General features: G+C 41.6%; 2 protein-coding genes across 3 annotated transcripts in view; both read left to right on the forward strand.

Annotated features, from left to right (window-relative positions):
- cacnb4a (calcium channel, voltage-dependent, beta 4a subunit) overlaps positions 1-18924 on the forward strand; it is a 42722-nt gene extending 23798 nt beyond the window's left edge. For both annotated transcript variants that reach the window (XM_086220881.1, XM_086220880.1), the window contains 12 exons: positions 4803-4922; positions 6009-6131; positions 7645-7772; positions 8696-8775; positions 8903-8922; positions 9832-9912; positions 12916-12974; positions 13053-13162; positions 13311-13462; positions 14089-14184; positions 14318-14494; positions 16596-18924. In XM_086220881.1, coding sequence (XP_086077007.1) covers positions 4803-4922; positions 6009-6131; positions 7645-7772; positions 8696-8775; positions 8903-8922; positions 9832-9912; positions 12916-12974; positions 13053-13162; positions 13311-13462; positions 14089-14184; positions 14318-14494; positions 16596-16859 — 1410 coding nt within the window. In that variant the 3' untranslated portion in view covers positions 16860-18924. The remainder of the gene's footprint in view (positions 1-4802; positions 4923-6008; positions 6132-7644; positions 7773-8695; positions 8776-8902; positions 8923-9831; positions 9913-12915; positions 12975-13052; positions 13163-13310; positions 13463-14088; positions 14185-14317; positions 14495-16595) is intronic.
- Positions 18925-19991: 1067 nt separating this feature from the next.
- The window catches only part of arl5a (ADP-ribosylation factor-like 5A), an 11501-nt gene continuing 7048 nt past the window's right edge, over positions 19992-24444 (forward strand). The window contains exon 1 of the mRNA XM_086219348.1: positions 19992-20346. Coding sequence (XP_086075474.1) covers positions 20301-20346 — 46 coding nt within the window. The 5' untranslated portion in view covers positions 19992-20300. The remainder of the gene's footprint in view (positions 20347-24444) is intronic.

Below are 24444 nucleotides of genomic sequence, written 5' to 3' on the forward strand. Positions count from 1 at the left end.
GTTTTTCCTTGTTTACATAGCTTTAAGCTTTACATGGCTGTTTTTCTGTTGAATAAATATCAAGTGTATCATCAGGGAGCTAATACTCAATTTAAACACTACCTTCACTGTCAAACTTTAAAAGGGACTTTTTTCCAACTTCCAGGTCATTCAATATTTTATCATTTTAAATATTTTTAAATACAAAGTCAACGCTCATCTGTAGTGACCAATTTTTTTGGATGCTTCTTCCTCTCATGTCCTCTGGTTATAGATTTCATTCGTAAAGAAGCGGTAAATAACAGTTATTTGTATCAAGGAGGAGAGACTCCCATGGCTCTGAATGGATCATTAGCAGAGACGCCTGAAGCCCTGGACAAGAGCATTAATCCTCATATTCCAGCCAGCAGGTTGATTATAAAGGCTTACTGTGGATCACATCCTCCATGGCACATATTGCATTGAGTTTCATTAAATTACTGATATGCAGTCGTTGCATTTTTCCCACTGAAACCTGCCTCCAACCTGACATATTCAGGACAAGAATAAACCTGTTTGATATGTAAGCTCCTGTGTGTGCTTGAAACTGTGACCTCAGAGTAATTATTTGGCTATTTGTCAATGCCATTACTCAGGCTTTTGTTGGCACACCTACAGGAGAACATATCCATAGAAAAAGACAGTAGAGTGGTCACACCGGCTCATCGAGGACAGAACACACCTCTGTCCCTTTCATTGTTGCAGTGTGTTATCATAAATGTCTTCTGCTGAAGCGGATGAGGATGGTAATCTGCATCAGACTGTTGTGGAAAAGAAAGACACAAACACAGGAGAAGGAATTGATGAACTGGGCAGAACCTGAAGTAATACATCATGCCTTAGTACTGATGTCAGGTAAACCTTTGTAAGCATAATTTCTCCTCCCTTGAGCTTTAGCCCATTGTGCTCTTGTGCACACTTGACACTTTCTTTTTGCAGCTGTTACTTGTTCAGAAGTGATGCAGGTTGGTATGAGGGAAACAAAAGCCTCCCTTCTCAGCCCAAACCCCTGGCACATATAAAAGAAACACATTTTGAAAAACGAGTGAGCCGAGGACCGTGAGTTATTTTAATTAATGGAGCTGATCGTTCTCAAAACAGAAAGACCCAACACAAACTCAGCACTGCTTGATTTTTCCGACAGTCGACAGGGTGTTTCGATACAAAGCAAATAAACAAACAAACAAACCCATCTAGAAGTATCAAGAAAAAAATAGGTGGACATGGATTGGGCTTAAACTTGTATAAATCAGCATGTACACCTACTAGTCAACATTGTAGTCTACTGTGTTGTCAATATACGGGAGGAAACCTTACTCAAGTATCACACTTTGCTATTTTTAATACTCACACAACAAGTATAAACCAAACGTGTTTTTGAACACACGATTTCTGATAGCAGTTTGATCTGCATGCGCTCAAGATGCAACATACTGAACCACACTGGTCCTGCTGGTGCTGCCAAAAGAGCTTTGAGCTGCTGAGGCAGAGATGTGGACGTGGACGTGGACGTGTCCTGTTGGTGTCCTCTGGCACCAAGACATTAGCAATAGCAGGCACATATTTGAGAATATAACGTGCTTTATGTATTCATTTATTTGTTTGTTTGTTTTTTCAATACAAGCATCATTTTTTAATGCCTAAAATGTTATCCTGTCCAGTGAGTTATTTATGCATTTGTTTCCATTCTGTGGTGAAAAGAATGCCGTTATTAGGAGTCGTCCAGTGAGAGATCACCTTACTGCATGACATGAAAGTAAAGAAGTCGTCACAGTTCATGTCGTGAGTCTTGCACTGTTTTGTTCACAGCTCTTCGTGATTGTATGTGTACTGTTACTTAGATTTACTTGTTGGCAATGTTGCTGATGTTGTGTGAAAACTTGAAAAAGAAAAACGTGAAAACATGTTGACATCTCGACTGCATTTCTTTTATGTCTTTATCGTCTCTTTATGGGGACTGAAGAAATACGTGCGTTGACAGAAACTGATGTGCAACTGTGGACTTAAAGGACAGATGGAGGGGGATAGAAGAAGGTCACAAATGACTGTGGTGGGTCAGATGCACCGCAAGGCTAATGAATCACTTTGATGTCAGCAGTGGTTCTAAATGTACTCCTTCCCCTTATCTAATACAAGTGACAATGGGAATTACACATCATTGTCTGATGTCTACAGTTTCCCGCACTTACACCAGAAAGCAATGATGAGCTGTAATTAGCCCATGGACACAAGAGATTCTGTGGTCCGTACACTAAATGTTGCCTATGGGGAGGGATCCATTGTTCATGCTAATGATTACTCAGGTTTAGTGGAGGATGAGGAGCAGAGTTTACGCTACATACGTAGGGACTTTTACAGTTGGAGAATGGGAGCAAATTGGACTGGAAAGTGGAGTTTAAGAGTGGATATAAGTGGTGTGATGCGGAAGCAGCGTTTTATTTTATTTTTTTTGGACTAATAAAGATGTCAACAGAATCTTCAGTCTCACACACAGGAGAGATTGAGGTGGCAGCAGCTGCAGCCTTTGACCAGCTAACCAGTCTCAGTCTAAACTAATCAGTTAGCATCACCATGGCAACCTCTAACTGCAGTTGCCGCTGATTCAGATCAGCTAAACAGACTGATCTTATCATATTTGCCGATCACCTGACCAACAATGCCGTCGATATAACTTCTGTTTGAACTCTGCTGACATGTATTGTATCGTCATGCAACAGTGTGGGTAACCAGCTCCTGTCAATGATGGGACACATTGCTGCTGCTCACATTTATAACACATTAAGAGGACTTCTTGGTGTGTCACTGAACTAGTGGGACATTTCATGTTATTTTCCCCAAAGATATTTAACATTAATCAGAGAGTTATGTACATTCCCACCTGGAAGCTTCCCCAGGCAACCCTTATTTGACCTGCTGACCTCTGAGCAGAAACGTGTTTCTCTAAAGTCTAAAGTCAACACTTCCACACTGTCAGGCACTACATTATCTAGCACTATTAGGATGTGGTGTAGGTAATCAGCCTAGGCTAAAATCCCATGTTTTTGCAACAGTTGTCTCTAAGGAAAAATAGGTGGACTTATCGGGCTTGATAAGGATAATTTGGAGTTATCTTTCATTCAGTGTGAATAGCAGCGCAGTAATAAGCGCTTGTGATTGTTGCACAGGACACAGCTGTGCATGGACCGTCACCTCGTGGATAACGGGAGGCATACATGGTGTGGTCGTCCCTGTTGCAGCCACTCTCGTCGGGATATCTGAAATGAAAAGCATCTCAGCAGCAAGACCCACCCCTCACTGCGGGCTGGTGGGCTCACTGCCTGTATGATGCTGGAGCTTAATGAGCACATTGCTGCTGGAATAATTCTCTCTTCTACGGCTGCGTTTCTGTCTCCACTCTAACTCGTTACAGTTGGCACATTGTCTCTGACTAGTTGCTCGCTCGCTCTCTGTCTGTCTCTCTCTGTCTGTCTCTCTCTCTCTGTCTCTCTCTGTCTCTCTCCCTATCTCTCCCTCATTTGAACAAGTGGATGGGTGCTTTTGCTGCTCCTCAAACCCAGCAGCACAGCTAATAAGGATGATGTGTGAGGGAGTGGCTGAGCTACAAAAAAAAAAGATGGCTCCCCTGATGGTGATGGGATGAGGGTGATCTGCAGCCTGAAGTAGCCTCACACACAGCCTTAGTGCTGTTGACAAGGTGACATTTTGCTCTTATTTTATCACTCAGCCTTGCTTCCCAACTTCCCTGCAGTTGTTCGGTTTTAATGTTGTTTATGGTTGAGGTGCAACACATTTGAACTACTGTCAGGACTAAAGATTGTCTGGGATTTATCTGTGGATTGTTTTTTGAAGTAGCTCATCTACAACCCTGACTCCATCAAAAACTAAAAAAAAAACACACAAAAATATCGATGTGCACCTCTAATGTGCTCATTTATTTGTCTGTTTGTTTTCTTTCAATGAAATCTGAAATCTCTCCAAGTGAAATGTATAAGAACAGTGTTGACAAGAGGGTAAATGAAAATCAAAACCATGAATAATTCCTCCCTGTTAAACCAGACAGCTGTAGATGACCTCGAAAGAAATAGGCAGCAGCCTACAAAGTTAGATATTAACATTAGACCTGTTACAAACTACATTTCACTTTCGATTTGATGCTGTTTCCTCATGACGACAGACGCGCTCATCGCTGAAACGGGCTTTCAACCTGCACACTTTGCTCAAACCAAACCACAGCTGAGTGTTTTTCTGAGACTGCAGACAGAAGGGAGTTCCCTCAAAGGTCATTCAAACTCAGGTTTATTTGGAGAACCTTTTACAACCGAATATGTCAGGGTCTCCATCCTAGCTGTCTATTATGCAGGTGCTTTGTGTTTCTAATTTCTTTTTGAAAAAACAGAAAAGCAGCATTTGGAGACCTTTCGGTTCATCTTTAATCTGCCAGCCTTTGATCGTGTACAGAGAGGAGGGCAACAAGCATTCCCAGTAAAAAAACACACACACACACACACACACACACACACACACTGCGTTTCTGCGCGTCTTCCCCCACATCTCTTTTTTCAATGTCCTGCATTTATCATTCCACTTTTGCATGTTTTTTGTGTGAATAGGTCATGTGAAGTGGCGTATGGCAGTGTTTCATGACTCTGTTCTGCCTGTAGCTGTCAGCTTTAATCTATGTCATAAAGAAAGTTGACACCCTGCAGTTGTTTCACCAGCGCCGGGACCTCTCAGCCTCCCTGGTAACATGTTGTTTCCATCTCTTTCTTGCTGTTGTTCTCCAGGGCTCAGCTGATTCCTACACAAGCCGACCATCTGACTCAGATGTGTCCCTGGAGGAGGAGAGGGAGGGTGGGAGGCAGGAGCGGGAGCAGCAGGCCACAGTCCAGCTCGAGAGGGCAAAGGTCAGTTCAGTTAGTTTCACCAGGAACTGAGGTACATCCACATGGATCCCTCAGGATAAAATTCACATTCTATGATTTTATGTTTCATCTATGGAGGACCAAATGGGACAGAGTGAAATATATAAATACATCTTTAAATAAATACTTACTGTAAATGTGTCATTAATTAATTAAAATGGGATTTAAATAAATAAAAGTGCCATTAATTCATTAAGATACCAGCTCATTTAATGCAAAAACATATACAATCATTTCTCTATTTAATTAATTATTTCATGGACATGTGTTGCAGCACTTCATGAATTAATTTCTGATTTTTTCATCTGTCAAACTCACCCATCAAAGTCAGTGGGCGGGACAAACACTGATCTAGTCTAATCGGTTGCTTTCGTCTGAAGTCTTTCAAAACACGGCGGCTGCAGAGGACATTCTTCAACTTTCTCGGGAGGTGGTTTTAAATATTTTAAACCTTGCAGAGAGCATTGAAGTGGGACCCGCTGACCCAGAGCATGTAGTGTGAAGTGTGCGCCACCTAGTTTGTCAGAACATGTTTACTTGCACTGTATCAATTGATTATCTGAAGTCGACCTGTCTTGGCTTGATTTGTGATTAATTAATGACACAATTAACGACACTTTTATTATTTAATTCCCATTTTAATTAATCCGGGTTCGAGTCCCGGCTGCAGCATGGGATCTTTCTGTGTGGAGTCTGCATGTTCTCCCTGTGCCTGCTGGGTTCTCTCTGGTACTCCAGCTTCCTTCCACAGTCCAAAGACATCAAGAGGGGACCAGGTTAATCCAGACTCTAAATTGACCGTAGGCATGGCTGTGAGTGTGAATGGTTTCTGTCAAGATGACTTGGCCTTGTGATGGTATGGCGACCTGTCCGGGGTGAACCCGAACACCGCTGGGATAGGCTCCAGCCCCCCGCCCCCCCCCCCCCCCCCCCCCGCAACCCTTAACAGGAATAAGCAGAAGAAAATGGATGGATGTACTTACACATTTCATTCCATCCCATTTGGTCCTCCATATTCATCTACTGTACACTGGATACCAATTTGATTACGCTGCCGCTCTTAAACAGACGAAAGCTGTGGCATTTGCTGTGAGGACCAACGTCAGCTACTGCGGTGCCCTGGATGAGGATGTTCCTGTGGCTGGAACTGCCGTCTCCTTTGATGCAAAGGACTTCCTCCACATCAAAGAGGTACACTTCTGTCCTGAAGCGCAACCTGCAGTCAGACCTGTCAGTTTGAGTTTTAATACGCCTGTGTTTTACCTCATTAAATCAGAATATGTGAAAAATCTGTTGTCTTTCCTGTCTTTTCAAGACATCACCTTTTAATTCTTCTTGCTGTTTTATCAGTTTACTCACTGTTTGTGCAGATATAAAATTAATGATACTGGATTTCCTGGACAGATGCTGATGCAGATATTAGGGAGCCAGAAATTATATCAATATACTTCTAACCAGATGTCAACCAGATTTTTTTTTCTTTGCAATGATCCCTCACATGTGCATCTCAAATTGTGAAAGCCTGGAATACTGTACATTCAAAACTACTGAAAATTCTATTTATAACCTGGCTATTTGGACATATTAAGCTTTGTGTGGTGCTACAGCTGTGCTGGGTTGGGTGGCGGTCGTATTTCCTCTGATTGCTCCAGTTTTCTGCCATCATCTCTGGACTTGGATGTTAGAAATTCTGTCAGCGCCCCTGACCAAGGCTCCTCTGGGTGAACCCCCCCAGCCATGCACTGCAGACCCCCTCAGTTCTGTAGTGGGTGCGTCAAATGTGGTGGATGGATCTCATTGTGTCCTGCATGTTTTCTTTGCTCTTTGGGCTCACTCACTGTCAGATTTGAATATCTCTTTTCTGTTGTCATCAGTTGTCATTTGTGTGTTTGGCTCAGCGTTTAAGATATGAATAAAAGATATGAATAAAAAAAAATCAATAAAGTAATCCAAAAATGAAGAATAATTAGGAATCAGTTGACAACGATGTTCATCTCCATTTTTATTTATATCTGTTTGTTGTCAGAGCTTACCAGTGCAGAACCAGCCCAGATGAAGTATCAGAACTCAACATCCTTTTGTCCTCTTTCAAAAAACAAAAAACAAAAAAATCTAATTCTCAGGAGTCCCAAAACAGCCAAGCAATAAAATACCGGAGAAAGACCAAAGTCCAAATGCAGTAGAATTTATTATTTCACAAGAGATAAACCCAAGTCGTCCTGAGGAGAAAACTAATTCAGAACCCTACACATCATCTTTTATAACCCTTTTCTCCAGGTGAGGACTTGGCACACTGTGTTTACCGACACAGATATGATGGTCTCATGAGCTGGGACTTCCTTTTTGGAAAAGTTCAACTTTCTCCCAACTGGTTTGAACCTGTTCTTATCAGATTTTTTTTTCCAGCTGGTTTCTGCTACCATCATAATATGTTGTCCTACTGCATTAAAAAAAAAAAAATTACTTTACACACTAGATAGTTCCATCAGGCAACAGCCTCATGCCTATGGCATCTAGTTGTCATGATACCAGAGTGCATTGATTTACACAATAAGTGACAATTCATCTGATTTATTCACACACCTCTAACAATAGCAGCATGGCTGTACAGAAAACTTCCTATAATATTGTTTCCCAGACTAATAAGAAATTTACTTTTTATATATTGTATATTGTTTTGTTTTGTTTTCCTTCAATCTCACAGAAGTACAACAATGACTGGTGGATCGGGCGCCTGGTGAAAGAAGGCTGTGACATCGGTTTCATCCCGAGCCCTCTGAAGCTGGAGAACATCCGACTCCAGCAGGAGCAGAAGAGGGGACGCTTCCATGGGTGAGCCTAGAGATGGGCAGGGTGGGTCCGAGACGTATGAATGAGAGGGGACAAAGACGGCTGGGGGACGTCGTGAGGTCAGGAGAGAGAATGAGTGGGCCCTGATGGTTGAGCTGACAGATGGTGAAGAAGTTAGGTGGATGAAAACCAATGTGTGTTGTGTAGTCCAATCTCTCAGAGGGGGGGCGCCTGGCTCACAGCCCCCACAGAATTTTCCATCAGATGGACTGAAGCGTTTGGGGAGGTGAGAGGCAGGATGCTATCCCACCTCCTCCTGTATAATAGCCAGACTAGAAGGGCTGTTTTCTTTCTATCTATTGATTCATTTTGCTCGTTTTAATTTTGCTCCTAGGCAGTGACGATATCAAACCTTACACACTCAATTTCTTTTTGATTTTAACCTCTGCTAAGGAGGACATTTTTTCCACTGCCATTTGTTTGTTGTTGTTTTTTTGTCTGTCAGCATGTATTAGGCAAAAAACATATTTTCATTTGTGGGGCAGACGAAGGTGTTTTTATGCCTCTGCGACAGCTGTAGAATGATAGCATTATGTGTGCAGGTTGTCTGTACATGTTTATATCTCACTCTTTTTAATGTGATGCTTCAGAAAAGCTATTTGTTGTGAACCCCCCCCCCCCCCAAAGAAAATCTTCAGGTATACTTCTTTATGAGTTTTTAAAACTATATTCAGACGTATATTAGGCAGATTTGCATGTTTTAGTTTGATGCTGGCCTTGGAAGAGGTCTGCGTTCTCTGTGCCCTTCTAGTTATTTATGATTTAATTATATATTTTATGAACTGTTTCAGTCCACAATGTGCAGCTGGAGGGAAGTCCAAGGTCCCCTGTGTCTTCCAGCTGTTTCATTCAAGGCATGATGCAGGATTCCACATTAACACTTTCATCCTCTGTTTTTAATGCAGTGGTAAGTCCAGTGGGAATTCCTCCTCCAGTCTGGGAGAAATGGTGTCGGGCACGTTCAAGCCAAATCCCAACTCTGCAGGTTGGTTCCTCCGTCAGGGGACAATGTGGTTTGATTTTACATAGTAAAAGTTCATTTCTGCGTTTGAGTCGGGGCGCTTCTTCACCTCCTGTGACATCTGATAGCTCACCCTCCCTTTCTGTTTCAGGAAAGCAGAAACAGAAAGTGGTGAGTACAACACCTCACTGTTTATAACTGGAAAATCCTGCTACACTTGTTAAAGGTGAACAGTCAAATGAGTTGAGTTTCTAAGAGTGTGATTGAGGAAGTAATTATGCAATAATCATCATAAACTTTACAACTGGAAAATGTCAGTTCATCTTTTAAATTGATCATTCAGTTTCTGAGGAAGATTTGGGTTGCAGAGTTGAGCGGTAAGTGAACAGTTGATTGACAGGCCAGACAGTGACAAGCAGGAAATGATGAGCATGCACGCGTGAGAAGCGGGTATGGCAGGATAGTGCGACCGCTAATCCTCCAAATCCAAGCATGCAAAAGGTCCTGAATGAATTTGATTTGAATGATTTGAATACATTATCACCCTGATTGAAAATTATTCTCAATGAGTGCTCTGTGTGTGTGTGTGTGGGGGGGGGGGGGGCAGCCTGTTGTGTCTCATAAATGTCTGTAATGGATTTAAAACATATAGACCTTTTAATTGAATTTAGAGGAAGGCAGTGTGCGATCACTTAGGACTGTCGGCTGTGATTTTGCTCCGGCCCTGGTGCTGTTCGCTTAAACGATTAATGCAATGACTGAACTGATCTCGCGCATCCTAATCCGAGGTGAATGACCTGGCAGTGCATTATATTAAATTATATCGTTCATGCAGAGTCACATTCAGCTCCACCACTCACTAATTTTCTCACAGTGGAGTTAAAGGGTGTTAGGTTTATTACGAGGCATGTATAGCTTTCACTGCTCTACGTTATCTGATAATCGATGACAGATTTAGACGTCTACTTGATGAAGTTCTCATGGAATGTTACTGGATATCCTGAGTGAATGCTTGGCTGTCAAGATCCAATTAAAGAGCCTATTGAAGCTTGGTGTATTTGTGTGCGCCCGCCCCTCTAGGCTGAGCATGTCCCTCCATATGACGTGGTTCCCTCCATGAGGCCGGTTGTCCTGGTGGGACCGTCCCTGAAAGGTTATGAGGTAGGATGCACCGCTGCTGCAGCTGCTGCTCTTCCAGCCGTCTGACTCAGCTTCTCCTTCACAAACACATCTCATAGCAATTCCTTCATTATCGTGCGGGGCTAAAAAATGTGATCTCAATCCATAAAGCTGTTCATGGGGTGGGGAACATGAAATGTGTAACATAACCGTTCAGGGCAAATTTAGCCAAAATAATATGCAAGTTTCTCATCTTCACATTTTAGCGGTGTGGGACAGACTGACAAACTGATGTCGCATCATCTTTCTCCGTTTTGCACTCTTCCTCGCAATAAAATTCCTAAAGATGCAGTACAAGAAAAAAAATACTAAACAGCTCATTGTTTATGAGATAATATTGAAATTACAGGGCGAATAATAAAGGAGGCTATGAAGGAGGGGGTGGAAGCCGAAGTCAGTTGTCATGGAATCGCAGTCCTCACCTCCTATTCTGGTGTTGCCGTGGTAACAACCTTCTGGGTAATCTGCATCAGTCAAAGAAAGTGAAGCGTGGTTTGAAATTAGAGACAGAGAATAATGTGTGGTAAAGGTTTTGGAATGAGACGATGATGAAATGATGCTTTTGCACAAGAAACTAAGATGATTAATCTCATTAAAAATTGTGTGTGGGTTTTTTTGGCTCATTTTTCTCCTCTGTACCAGAAGGGAGGGTTATTGCGAAAATAATTAAGCTCGCGATTTACAAGTGCTAGCGGCACCATTCTTTATGCGCACAACACAAAGAAGTATGGCGGTTACGTTCATTCTCTACAGGGGAGTAACTGAGTATGTGCGCATTGCATGTATTAGGGGAAGAATTCAAGAGCAAAACTAGCAGTACCACATGTACTGCAAAAGCAAAAATTGTTCACTCAAAATATTAGCAGTAGCAGAAAAATCAGAATTACCATTCACAGCTTTTATGTGGCAGAATGACCTTCGGCAGCGTTTTATTATTGTACCTGCAAAAGCATGATTCAGGGATACTGCCACTGTGAGTCGTTCATGTCCAAACTGTAAACCTTCGAAACTTCGCATTTGGGTCCCTATTGTTTATGGTTACTGTTGCTAACTTCCAGTGGCGGCCATATTGTTTTGTTTATGCTACAACCCAGTGCGACATCTTGAATGTCTCATATGCCTCGTTGGTTTTGCTTTATATTTCAGGCAGTTGTTCATTGGAGACACATTTGATTTTGCTGATGTGTTTGTCATAGCTGCCACTGAAGGTTCAGGTTGCACATTTTTCCGTGTGCCCTAAGCTGGATCCTTGTGGTTGCTGTTTATAACTTGCCGTGGCAGCACTACTGGACTCTTACACCGTAAATATCACTTATATACCTTGATGGATTTAATGGTTTAACAAGTTGGTTCATTCAAGTTGGTTGAGAAATACAGACGCCAACATTTTCACTTCCTCTTACACTTGTCATATTTGTATATGAATTTTCACGAAATCTTTTTTTTTATACGGTAATACGCTTTGATAGATTTTTTTGAGCTGAGACTCCTGGCAATTGTGTTGAACTTACCATGACTATTTATATTTATACCCAAATATGTATGTATGCGCATTTTCTTTTTTATATAAAATATACATAGCTTTCAGTTCAACATTTCATTTTAAATTGTATTGGAGCTCAAGGATAAAGTATCATAAAACGGAATGTGCTTCATGTACCTAAATTGAGTTATGATCCACTCCTTTTCTATCGGAAATTAATCATCTTTTTATCCCGCAGCCTTCATCCTTGTTGATGACACTTTTTTTTCCCCTCGGTTCAATAAATATGTTGCCCCTGTCGAGCCACTGACATTGTCTAGTGCATTTGAACAAATCCGAGGGAAGCCCAAGCAAAAAAAATCTGCTTTGACTGATATATCGATGTATTTACTGCTTGAGACAAATGTCTCAATCATTTTTCTGAACCAAACCAGCTGCTTCAGCTTGAATTTCTGCATCAAGGCCTGGGTGTGGCGTTCATACTCATCAGTAGAGGCTGTAATGGAGGCTGCACTGTGTGATTGCCCCAATTCATCACCTGTGCATTGGTCTTTGAGACACTTCTCATTGTAGCCCTTAATCACTTTATTTTATGTGATAGCCTATGTTCATTCTGCTGAGAGCCAGGAGGAAAGAAACTGAGTCCACTGTTGAAAAATTGCCTGGTCAAGTGTGTAAATCGGAGACCTGGCTCAGAACAGATAGCAAGAGAAAGAATATTTAAGCAATACTTCATCCAAAAACTATATTTTCCTTTCAAATATTCACAAATAGGTGTCTGTAGCTCACAAAGATTTGTTTTTTTAATCTCCTGAGTTACTTCTTTGTAACTCCAGAATACAGAAAGAGCCAGCCACATGTACTCGTATTTAAGTGTCTGTTTTCAAACTCTGCCTCACATTGTCAGGTGATATCCATGTCGTCTTTATCCAGCCATACTCTGTAAAGCACAAACAATTTGAGTTAGAAGAAAAACTAACTATAAAAGTAGGATTTGGCACTACTGTGGATTAGCACAGGGGCGTGGTTTCAACTCGATGGCCACACTCAGCCCAACCATCAACCAAGTGTTTTTGGATGACTGAGCACACAGCTGGATTCCACCTCACGACGGGGCGAAAGTCTGCGAACACACAATTTTGCTGGTGTTACAGTTTGTCGCTATTAGCGTCAAGCTAAGTGGATGTGGATGGTTCTTTCTAAATTCATGTGCCACAAAGTAAACGCAGGAGGAAAAAACCCATCTTTGTGAACCAAGACATCTCTCTGGGAGTACTTCAAAGGCCAAGTACACTTCTTGGGGAAGTGCAGCTTTAAGAGTCCTAATGGTTCAAGCTTTGTGTAATTGTCAGCCGATGTGTATAAATGTTATTAGCCACTATATAACATTCCAGACACAATAATTTTCTCCTTGGCATCCTAGCCTGACATCATTCTCCCTTTGCTCCTGCCTCTTTCTTTCATCTCACATCCTTCACCCTCTCCCTAATTCATCATCATAGGTGACAGATATGATGCAGAAGGCTCTGTTCGACTTCCTGAAGCACAGGTTTGATGGGAGGTGAGCAGTTGTAACAAATCTTTTATACAGTACATTGCCATGCTGCTACACTGTATGACATATTTGGTGTTGTTACAGGATATCCATCACAAGGGTAACAGCTGACATATCGTTGGCCAAGAGGTCAGTACTAAACAACCCCAGTAAGAGGGCCATCATTGAGAGGTCCAACACGCGCTCCAGCCTTGGTAAAGCTACAGGAACTGTCTCACTCAATGATGTGCATGTCAGGAATACTGAATGAAATAAAAATGCAAATATAAAGGTTTTATTTCACCGTGAGAATTTGACTTTTTGAGCACAGTTATTAAGATAAATGTGGCTGTTCTCCTCCAGCGGAAGTCCAGAGTGAAATCGAGAGGATCTTTGAGCTGGCCAGGTCCTTACAGCTGGTGGTGCTGGATGCTGACACCATCAACCATCCAGCACAGCTCATTAAGACTTCATTAGCACCCATCATTATCCACGTGAAGGTGTCCTCACCCAAGGTAAGACTGAAGGTTTAGGTACTCAGTAGCCATTCTAAACCTGTGATGATTTTCATGTTTGGTGCCCTTTCTCACCAGGAGAGGCAGTCTTAAAGCTGCACTTCATATCTTTTTAGGTTCAGCATCATCAAAAATAACTTCCTGCACTTGCCAGACTACAAAAAGCAGAAAAACATGTCAAACCAAACTTCAGAAACACCCCCAATTATTTACACTTCAAAGTGGAATATGAGGAAAGCCATCCTGGCAGTGAGGGGAAGTCTGAGACCGAAGGCATGCCTGACACACTCAGAGCTGACGCTGTAGGGGCAGCGACAAGCTTGTTATTACTAGTGTGGGCTGGATTTTCTGCAAATGTCATCTCATCTTCCAAAGTTACATGCAGGAGATTTCTATGGAAGTTTTTAGAATGCCAAACTAGAAGTGCACTTGGAGAGCACAGACCTCTGCCAAGGCCAGTTGCTCAGTCATTTGAAACCTCACGCATTTGAAAGGCTCACATTTTATAACTCTCAGACTGGAGATCTTCACGTGGTGATGCAATCTTTCTTACAAACAGTGTGGCTTGAGTAGCAGTGTTGTTTAATCCATGACTGAGATGTTTGCTTGTGCTTTGTGGGCTGCAGGTTCTCCAGCGACTGATCAAATCTCGAGGGAAATCTCAGAGCAAACATTTAAATGTGCAGCTTGTGGCAGCAGAAAAACTATCACAGTGTCCTTCTGTGAGTAAAAAGTCGAGAGAGAAAAAACATCATCTTTTCAGTTTTACTAGGCAACAATCCAGCGGTTGAAACTTCCAGAAAAAATACGTACACTGTATCCGCTACTTTCTCCTCTCTTCCTTTTCCACCTCAGGAGATGTTTGATATAATTCTGGATGAGAACCAGCTGGAAGATGCGTGTGAACACCTGGCAGAGTACCTAGAGGCGTACTGGCGTGCTACACACACTTCACTTAGCACACCACTCAACCCCCTGTTGGGACGCAATCTGGGCTCCACTGCGCTCTCCCCGTATCCTGCTGCCATTCAGGTGATCGTGTCAAATAAAAAAGATGCATCAAACAACCCATCCTTTCTTTTCATAGCTATTCTAAATGAAATGTCATTAAAACTTCTCATTTCAAAAGTGTACCACTGGAAACAACTAATCATATAAATGCGATGCAGTTTATTAATCCGTTTAATCTATCAGATTGAAACTAATCCTACAGGAAGGTTGTCATTGAACCTGCAATTTAATTGGATTTCACTGGTGCCTGAAAACAGCATCAAAACATACTCCTGCAGCATCACCTAGTTCACTGCTGTCTATCTCAATGTTCAGAATGGGTTTTATACAGGTTTAGTCAAAATATGGCAAATCATACAAGATCCTGTGTCACAGTATTACTTTTGTTTAGGCTTTAAGGTTTTGCTGCAAGTAATGTATTTGGCGATTAACAAGGATTAAACAACTATAAAAAAAAATCTATGAATAGTTATCAGGCATTTCACAACCAACAACACAAGAAGCCTGTCCTTACATGCTTAGATGTAATGCATAGAGTTCAGCAGTGAGCTAAGTAGCTAAGTAGGAGGCTCAGTCATATTCCCAATAGAGGAGTTGATTATTAGCTATAATGTGGTCCATTTGAGGCCAACTCACCATGGAGGAACAATGAAAGGAGAGCATCTGCTACTGTAGAAGTTTCATCCACCCATTTTCTATACCGCTTATCCATGAATGGTCGCGGGGGCTGGAGCCTATCCCAGCTGACACTGGGTGAGAGGCGGGGTTCACCCTGAACAGGTCGCCAGTCCATCGCAGGGCCATCAGGAGCAGTAAGGGGCTCAGTATCTTGCTCAAGGATACTTGAACGTGGTCACTGGGGGAAGGGAACCTACGACCATACAGTTGTTCGATGCCCACGCTACCTCAGAGCCATGCTGCCCCTTTTAGAAAGTTCAGCATTGTAGAATATCAACTTTGTTTTCAAAAGCAGGTTCATCTGCAATCTCACTGAAATCCTACACAAAGTTTAGTTGTGAATTCTGTGAATGATGGAACACATTACTACCATGGGAATGTTGAATAATTTGCTATTATATAATCCTTGATAGGGCGGCACGGTGGAGCAGTGGTCAGCACTGTCGCCTCATAGCAAGAAGGTTCTGGGTTCGAGTCCCAGCTCGGGCACAGGATCTTTCTGAGTAGAGTTTGCATGTTCTCCCTGTGTCTGTGTGGGTTCTCTCCAGTACTCCAGCTTCCTCCACAGTCCAAAGACATGCAATTGGGGACGAGGCTGATTGATACTCTAAATTGACCGTAGGCGTGGCTGTGAGAGTGAATGGTTGTCTGTCTATATGTGTTGGCCCTGCGTGGGTTCTCTCTGGTACTCCAGCTTCCTCCCACAGTCCAAAGACATCAAGAGGGACCAGGTTAATCCAGACTCTAAATTGACCGTAGGCGTGGCTGTGAGAGTGAATGGTTGTCTGTCTCTATGTGTTGGCCCTGTGATGGACTGGCGACCCGTCTAGGGTGAACCCCGCCTCTCTCCACCTCCGAAAGCTGCTGGGATAGCCCCCCACCCACCCCGCAACCCTTAACAGGATAAGCGGAGAAAAATAGATGGATGGGATGGGTGGATGGATGGATAATCCTTGATATCAGTAACTACTTAGCTAGCAACAACAAAAAAATGGTCAGTCGATAACAAAATGTTGTTATTTTATGACACTGTCACAAATACTGTAGGCAATGCCTGATGGGATGAGTAGTTCCTGAACTAATAAACGTATGATAATAATTATGTCTTGAACCTTTGCCATTTTCTCTGTTTCGCTATTATAAAATAAATCAGTCAGTCATACTAAAATATTGTAGAGCCACAATTAACCTGTTCGGTTAGTGCCAGATTTAAAACAGATATGCTGAATGTCAAGGAAGAAAATGAGCTGGAAATTTACCTCTAAATTTACCAATAAACCTGAGCCATTCAAAACATAGCTTATCACTACTGTGCTCTATTTGAACTTGTCAGACAAAATAGACATTCTGTTACATTTGTGAATTGTATATGATACAAATTGTGGTGTCCTTTAGCGTTTCACAACAATAAACGCTACAAGATGTCTATTCTTCTCTCCAACAGGCCCAAAGAAACCGAAACAGCAACCACACGACAACAGACCATTCACCCGTTGAACGCCGCAGCCTGATGCCTGCTGATGAGAATTACCACAACGAAAGGGCGAGGAAGAATCGCAACCGGCTGTCCTCAAGCTCACAGCACAGCCGGGACCACTCGCCTGTGGTGGAGGAGGATTTCCCAGACCCCTACCAAGACTCTTACAAGCCTCATCGCAACCGCGGGTCCCCGGGAGGCTACAGCCAAGACTCCAGGCACAGGCTTTGAGCTGTGACCTGTAAACCAAGCGTAGACCTGCCTCTAACTTGTAGCCAGCCACCATGGACATAAGAGTTGGGGCAGCTTTGCTGTAACATGATGACACTAGACTGCACTCATTTCTTATCGATGTGTAGTACCTCATTTTCCCTGTGGCCATGGCTCCTGCCGAATGTACAATTGTTCCCAAATGAAATTCCTGCTCTTGCTTTGAAGAGAACAAAGCAAGAGCCTGGATGGCTAAATCTGAACCTGATTTGAATATGCTCCACATGTGACCTGTGAGTGACGCGCACTTGCAGGTGATCGTGAGCAATGTAAGCTCATAGGGACCCTTCCAGCCATCTCGGCTGTTACTGTAGCATGCAGGCGGAACCTTAATTACAGGTCACTCCCTGTACCAAGCAAGTGCCAGGCAGCAAGAGCAGCCAGTGGTGACGATCAGCACAGAATCTGTTCGCACGCGTTCCAGGAGCTTGTAGAGGCAGAATGCATCGTCAGTGCTCCTCAAGTTTGTTTGATGATGTGCGCGCAATAAATCCTGCGGAAGCCAGACCCAAACTTCACACATCTGCTAAAGTGACATGGATGGTGTGTGGCTTTCTGTTCAGGGTTCATAGCTCCCAGTGACCCCCCTCCCTCTTGGTTTTTATCTCATGCCATTTTTGTCATTACTCATATCAGTACAGATATACTAAATCATGCAGATTTTCAGTAAGTCAAACCTCAGGAATGAGAGGTCCTCCAGACCTGGCAGTGTTAGTTAGAATTCACAGTGTGCTTTCAACCATCTGATGAAGATTAGATTCTGATTGTTTAGTGAAATGTTAGAGGATTTGTTATTGAAAGCCATTGATATTAGCACCCGACCATGACCAATATTCTAGTACACTAATATTCTTTATGTATTAACATATATATATATATATGTGTGTATGTGTGTGTGAGAGAGAGAGAGAGAGAGAGAGAGAGAGAGAGAGAGAGAGAGAGAGAGAATATATGTCAGATACTTATGACACAGACATGTACTGGAAGCTTAACAAATAACTGTTTGGGAATAAATAACTTTTACTATCCAAAATGAATGACATCAGTGCAGCACTGCCTGCAATTGAAAAAATTATTCATGTGAGTTCATATCAGTTGGTCCATTAATCTGTCGAGTCCTGAACGATACTGATATGTTTGAGATGGGCTAATTTTGGCTGATGAGTCAGCTTGGCTCTAATTGATATAAAAAAAAATGGAAAATTTGCAGATGAGAAGTCTCCCAGAGTGGTCGCACAAGCACATTTTCAAGTGCCGTGCTTTTATTAAAGGAGTTTATCAAACATTTGACTGGACATCAGTTGGGATCAATGACGGGATTTTTGTGAGGGGCATTTATATATAAAACACAGGGAAAATACCTTAAGGAAAGAAAACTGATAGGATTAAAGTTTTCACCTTTTGTGGCATCCCAGTGCTCTTCCAAAGCGCAAACACACCACTGATCAAAAACAGTCCCATCTTCCATCTTACTTTTACTTTGTAAAGGTTTTGTTTTGAATGATCAAGCTTTATCAGTGGAGTTCATCATTTTTCTACAGTAGCAATGAACAGGCCCCTTTTCCATGCTGAAAGGTTCATTTTAAGTTACGTTCCCTCCAAATGAGTGATAAATTACCTGAAAGCCCCGAAGCAGAGGCTGCACTGCATTTTTAAAACTGTCTGTTTGATAATTCTTTCATGAAAATCTTTTAATCAGATTGGCTCATTTGTACGCTGCCAGCTAATACAGGCAAACTGTAACCTTGTATCTTGTAAGTTCCCTTTTTGTTGCATACCTAAAGCTCTGTTTCACTGATTTGACATCAGATCATGAGACCAAAATCTCTTCGTGCTTCAGTGATTCAGGAAAAGGTTGATTGATATCCTCATGTCTGCCATATACAGTTGTGATTGTGGTTTCAGAACTCCAGAGCATAAGCAGCAACTTAAAAAATTTGAATACTGCATGTGAGAGAATGATGCATTGATTAGACATTTGTGTGCACTGTCATTTTACAACTGTAATGAAATAAATTGCCCTAATTCTGTTGTATGGATAGCACTGAGGTTTGTTCAAAAATGTACACGCACTTGTTTGACTGCTTTTCATCAGATTCCATCATATTTTATGAACAAAAAAGTGTTTTCAAAGCCTTAGTCCAAATATCCATCCATCCATTTTCTTCCGCTTATTCCTGTTAAGGGTCGCGGGGGGTGGAGCCTATCCCAGCTGCTTTCAGGCAAGAGGCAGGGTTCACCCTGGACAGGTCACCAGTCCATGGCAGGGCCAACACATAGAGACAGACAAACATTCACACTCACATTCACACCTACGGTCAATTTAGAGTCTGGATTAACCTGGTCCCCTCTTGATGTCTTTGGACTGTGGAGGAAGCTGGAGTACCAGAGAGAACCCATGCAGGCACAGGGAGAACATGCAGACCCACCCAGAAAGACCCCATGCTCCAGCAGGGGCTGGAACCGGGAACCTTCTTGCTGGGAGGCGACAGTGCTGACCACTGCACCACTGTGCTGCCCTTAGTCCAAATAATTGAGGAAAAAAAATTTCAGAGCCAAAAACAAGTTACAGAAATCCAATTTATCAACCTGGAAGAAAAAGTATACTAGAAAATTAAATTTGGACATTATTTACACAGAAGATCATTTTTATGGGCACTTCTGATACAACATATTTTATCAGAAAAAATACATCTGTTTAAAATTTACACTATGCTACAGTCAATCAGGATTTATATAATATATATATTTGTATCATCATATATACATCATATACATATATATCATGATGTGCACACACAAACACACGCACATATATATATATTTAATTGGAATTTTTATTCCTATTATTACAGAAGTAACTGTTCTATTGGGGAAAAAATGTTCTTTAAAACAACCTGTGTATGGAACATTTTTAATATATGTTCATGTATTTTATTTAAAGCCATGAAGTGAATTCATTTTTGATAAACGAGCACTACTATTGCAATTTGGCTCCTATTTAGTGCAGTTCAGAGCAATGCAGTGTAAAGCAAGTTGGACCAACAGCGTCGTGCAGAGAGCGCATGCGCAAATGTGACAGCGAATCAGTGGCGTAACGCAGCTCACTTCAGCTGATACCTGCCAGCTAACCTCAGTGGTCAGCGCCCCCGTTCTGTATTTGGCAGAAAATAAATCGTAAATATTGAAACCATATTACATGGGAAAATATCGAGTTGGTTCATAACATGTGTAAGGCGGATGGTGGTCTGTCAAATATGGCGGTTCCGTTTAAAAGACTGGACAGCTCTTCATTTGTTTAGCTAGCTAGCTGAAGTTGATAGCACGAAATAGCATCAACGCTGGCTAGCTAAATTCCAACGGATTGTTTCAAGCTGGCATCGAACAACCTCAGCGTCAGCCATGGGAATACTCTTTACGAAATTATGGCGGCTTTTTAATCACCAAGGTAAGCATGCTGCTCTGGACTTTATACCAAATGAACAGGCCATGGAAGCTAAGTGTTGAGAAGAGGCCCCTGCTATGTGAGGGATAGGGGGTCTTTTCCAGTGATATAAGCCTCGGAACAGTTTTCCACAGATGGCAATGGAGCGCAATAAGTCTCGCTTAAATCTTGTGACATTTGTCCAATTTATATGACGTTTTTACACCAACTTATATGTGCGTATAGAATGTTTTCACATTCAAGTGTTAAATAATTCATTGCTGGAGAGCAACAGTGCTCACGGTGACTTGACTGTTCGATTATTTACGATCTCGTTGGAAGGTGAAACCAAGTCGATCCCTGGCCAGTGAGCTGGAATCATTAAACAGATTGGTCACCACGAAACCTCTGCAATACGCCTCCCGAGTTCTGGTTTCTGATACTCCCTCAATCACATCAGCAGTGTTTGAGCCGTCCAGGATAGCTCGTCCTGGCTTTGTTCTGCGATTGTAATTACATCACCAGGTCACTGAAATGTCAGAATTGGTGGTTAGCAATACATCATCTGTGTGCACGTGACAGCCTTGGAGTCAGAGTTTTAAGTTCTCATGAGACACGCGCTCCCTGCAACTGGTTGCGTGAACTGGTCTGATGTAAACAAAGGGATCAACTCTTGCTCCCAGATCTTGCGATACTTGAAGTACTGTACTTCCTCACTTTGAGAACGAATAGTTTCTTCTTTCACTTCCATGTTTAGTCTCACTTTTTCATTGTTCTGACATAAATATTAGCATCTGACATAATCACTGGGAGTCAGCAAGAGGCACTTTGCTCTATTAGATTGTCTCTTAGCTCTGCCCCATTTCCTTCCATCAGTCGTCCCTAGAGTCTGTAAAGCTTTTATTGTAACGACTGGGTCTCATTCCAGCTGTACATGCAATACATGTCACAGGAAGTCTTACCACTACCCCCTGTTGATTGATTCATCCCATCGGGACAATAGGGGTTAATGCACAGTGATGATGACATGTGATTAGATATGGGAAACCTGGAGGGGCATAGTCTTGAGTTTTAAGTTTTATTGTTCTATTTTATAAGTGTAGTCTGCTCAATATGGTAAAAGTTGTGTTGCTGCAACATCTTATGTACCGTACAACAAAGATTGTGCCTCAAAATGTTGACTTGATGATTGATTTTGAACAAAGCTGAAACAATTAATTGGCAAAGTGATATCAGCATCTGTCTTGAAAGGTCATCAATGAAAAATACATTTTCCGAGTTTTAATCATATGTCCCTGGGATGGAATATGTCAAAAGACCAGAATCAGAGTATTTTTACTGCAAAATCCACTGTCTTTTTTTTTTTAATTCTGTAAAAAAAATCTTTAATCATTTGATGACTCATCGTGGACTCTGGACTCTGTAAAATTTAGCATTTAATGAAAATGCTGTCGAAGAGGGGTATGGTATGCCCGTCCCCCATTTGTCACAGGATGCACTGGGGCAACAAAACCCATTCCCTAGACACTTTTTTGTGACATATGTGGCAGATGAACTTAACTGAAGGTAGCTTACTTTGCTGTTCCTGTGTACCTACACATGGTTGTGACTGAAAAATGATTGATACATACTCATTATGTCTTTGAATTGTGAGAAGTACCCCACTGAACCATTTTCAGATGTGTTTCTGTGATTAGTTAGAATGTATTCAAGCAGCTCAGCCTGCACGTGCATGATCTTTTTGCAAGATACAAATTTTTCCCTTGATTCTCACTCGGTTGTGAACAGACCCACGAGGACCTGCAAAGACAGACAGAGTGTAGTAAGCCATGTGCTGTGTCTGGGAATGCAGTCTGTTGTACAGTTTGATAAAGCTATATTTTTGCTCAGATAACAGTCTTTCTTCACAGCTGCTGTGTTATGTTGCCTTCAACATGTTTGAGTTACATTGATAAGGCCCACATTTGGACCCTTTACACCAGAGTTTGCAGCTGTTCTCCCTCACCTTTGTGAGGTTTTGGTTTTCCTCTTACAGTTGCAGCTTAGCTATATTTGGTATCTAAACTAGGGCTGTGTATCAATCTGTTATCATAAAGATATAAACAGGTGTATCAAGATACAGTACATGCATGCATTATGATGGGGCTGAACAGTATATCAACATTTGATTGAAATACGGCAAAGTGAAATATTTAAATCATAGGACGATCAAGATATCCTAAAGTAAAACTGTGCGTGTAAGCAGCTTTAAAAGTAGTGTTGTGGTATTTCAGAGATGTCCCAGCCTGCTGAAAGTATTCTCCAAACAAGAAGTCCTCATTGTTTGGCACAGATCACACCATTAGCATTTCATTCACATGATAGAATAATGACAATATTTCCAAGCATGGTTGATTGCTGTTCCAGTAATGATAGTTTGACATATAGTTTTTAAAATAATTTTCAAGTAGTATTTTTTTATTGATTAATTGAATAATTGTGGCAGCTCATTTTGCTGTACTATATTATTCACAGGACGTCTTTTTCAAAAGGCAACTTGAACAACTTGTAAAAATGTGTTTAATTGTGATTATTGTGACTGATATTGGGATTGCAATGGAACTTGCGACATTAGAGGGAACGTTATTTTTCACGAGTGTTCTCATCTTTATTGAAAAACCATTTCATTCAGATAACTATTTTGGGATCTCTGTGTGGATCCCTATCAGACAAATATGTTTTCTTAACTCTGCAGAATACAATGTGTAGGCAGGTGAAGCGCCATAATATTTCATTTAAAATGATATTATGACACAACTAGCTTTCCAACACATATTGCACCTCTCTGCAATTTGAAAATTGGAGCAGGCCATATTGTGATTATTTTGGATTAATTGTACAGCACTACTGCGAAACTGCATCATCCCTGAAGCAGCACACAGTGCAGTTGTGATACTACGTAGTGTTAGCTGAGAACTGCATGCACAGCTTAGCAGTGCATCCGACTATATTGAAAGCTACGTTTAAATGATTTGAAAGCAAAGTGCTTCCTACAAACAATATAATCTTAAATTTTAGGTTCATTAATGACAATAAAAGTTTCAGCATATGTTTTAGCTAGTTTTGCATGGGGTTCTCTTGCATGGCTAAAAAGAACAGGATGCAGGTGTCTGCAGTTCATACCCACCCCCCCACACACGCACACACACACACACACACAACTTGATGTTGGCATGTGTACATTACATCTCGTGTGTTTTCCAATTAAACTGGTCTAACACATGTCATGTTGTTAATGTGTAAGTACAAACATTAGAATACAGTTCTACATTTAAGTTCGACTCTTGACAGTTTCCTTTTATGTAATGGTGGACTCCAGGTGTTTAACAGTGTTCGTTCAGACTACTGTCGGGCTACACGTACTGTATGGTATTCAGATATTGTTGTACATTATTCATCAACGCACACAGCATGCCAATTTGCGCATATCTGAGTCTAGCCTTAACTTGGCCCACCTTGATTTGTTTCCTACCATTTGAATTAATAATATTCATTGACAGTTTACTCTTAATCTGTTTATGTAACAAAACATCCAGATTTAAGCTAAAATCATGTTTGTCCAACGTCACTTTTCATCTTTTCTCATCAAATGCGGCTCTCTTGATACTTTCTTTTGGTTTGCCCATGTTCTCAATGTATTTCCGCAGTCTAAACGTGTTGGCTGGTAAATGAAGTTGCACGGAGTGCTGCCAGCGTCAGCAGGATTTAAAACGCTCAGGTTTGTATGTTTGTCATGTGATGGGAGATTTTCAGTAGACCAAATATGAAGATCGGTTCGATAAGACATAAGTCAAAACGTGTTGGAACAGAGAACGTCGGTCGCAGATTGAGGGCTTGATCTCTCTCTTTGTTGTGTTTAGTTGGCTGCTGCAATTTCTACTTTACAGAAGTGCACCTGACACTTGGATCTTTCCGACTACTTAATCTTGTGTCATTTACTTCCATGATGTCCTTGTGCTTAATAGGACAAGGACAGTGTCATCGCCTTGTTTAACTTGTTCATAGGTAAAGCCATTTTGCATTCTTGTTCGGCCTCCTGATACAAGCTTGAACACTCAAAAATGGTGATCATATGGTACTGAA

Source organism: Aulostomus chinensis, chromosome 12, assembly GCF_037954235.1.
Source record: "Aulostomus chinensis isolate RoL2024-O1b breed Wild chromosome 12, RoL_Achi_v1.0, whole genome shotgun sequence".
In the NCBI taxonomy this organism is placed as follows: domain Eukaryota; kingdom Metazoa; phylum Chordata; class Actinopteri; order Syngnathiformes; family Aulostomidae; genus Aulostomus; species Aulostomus chinensis.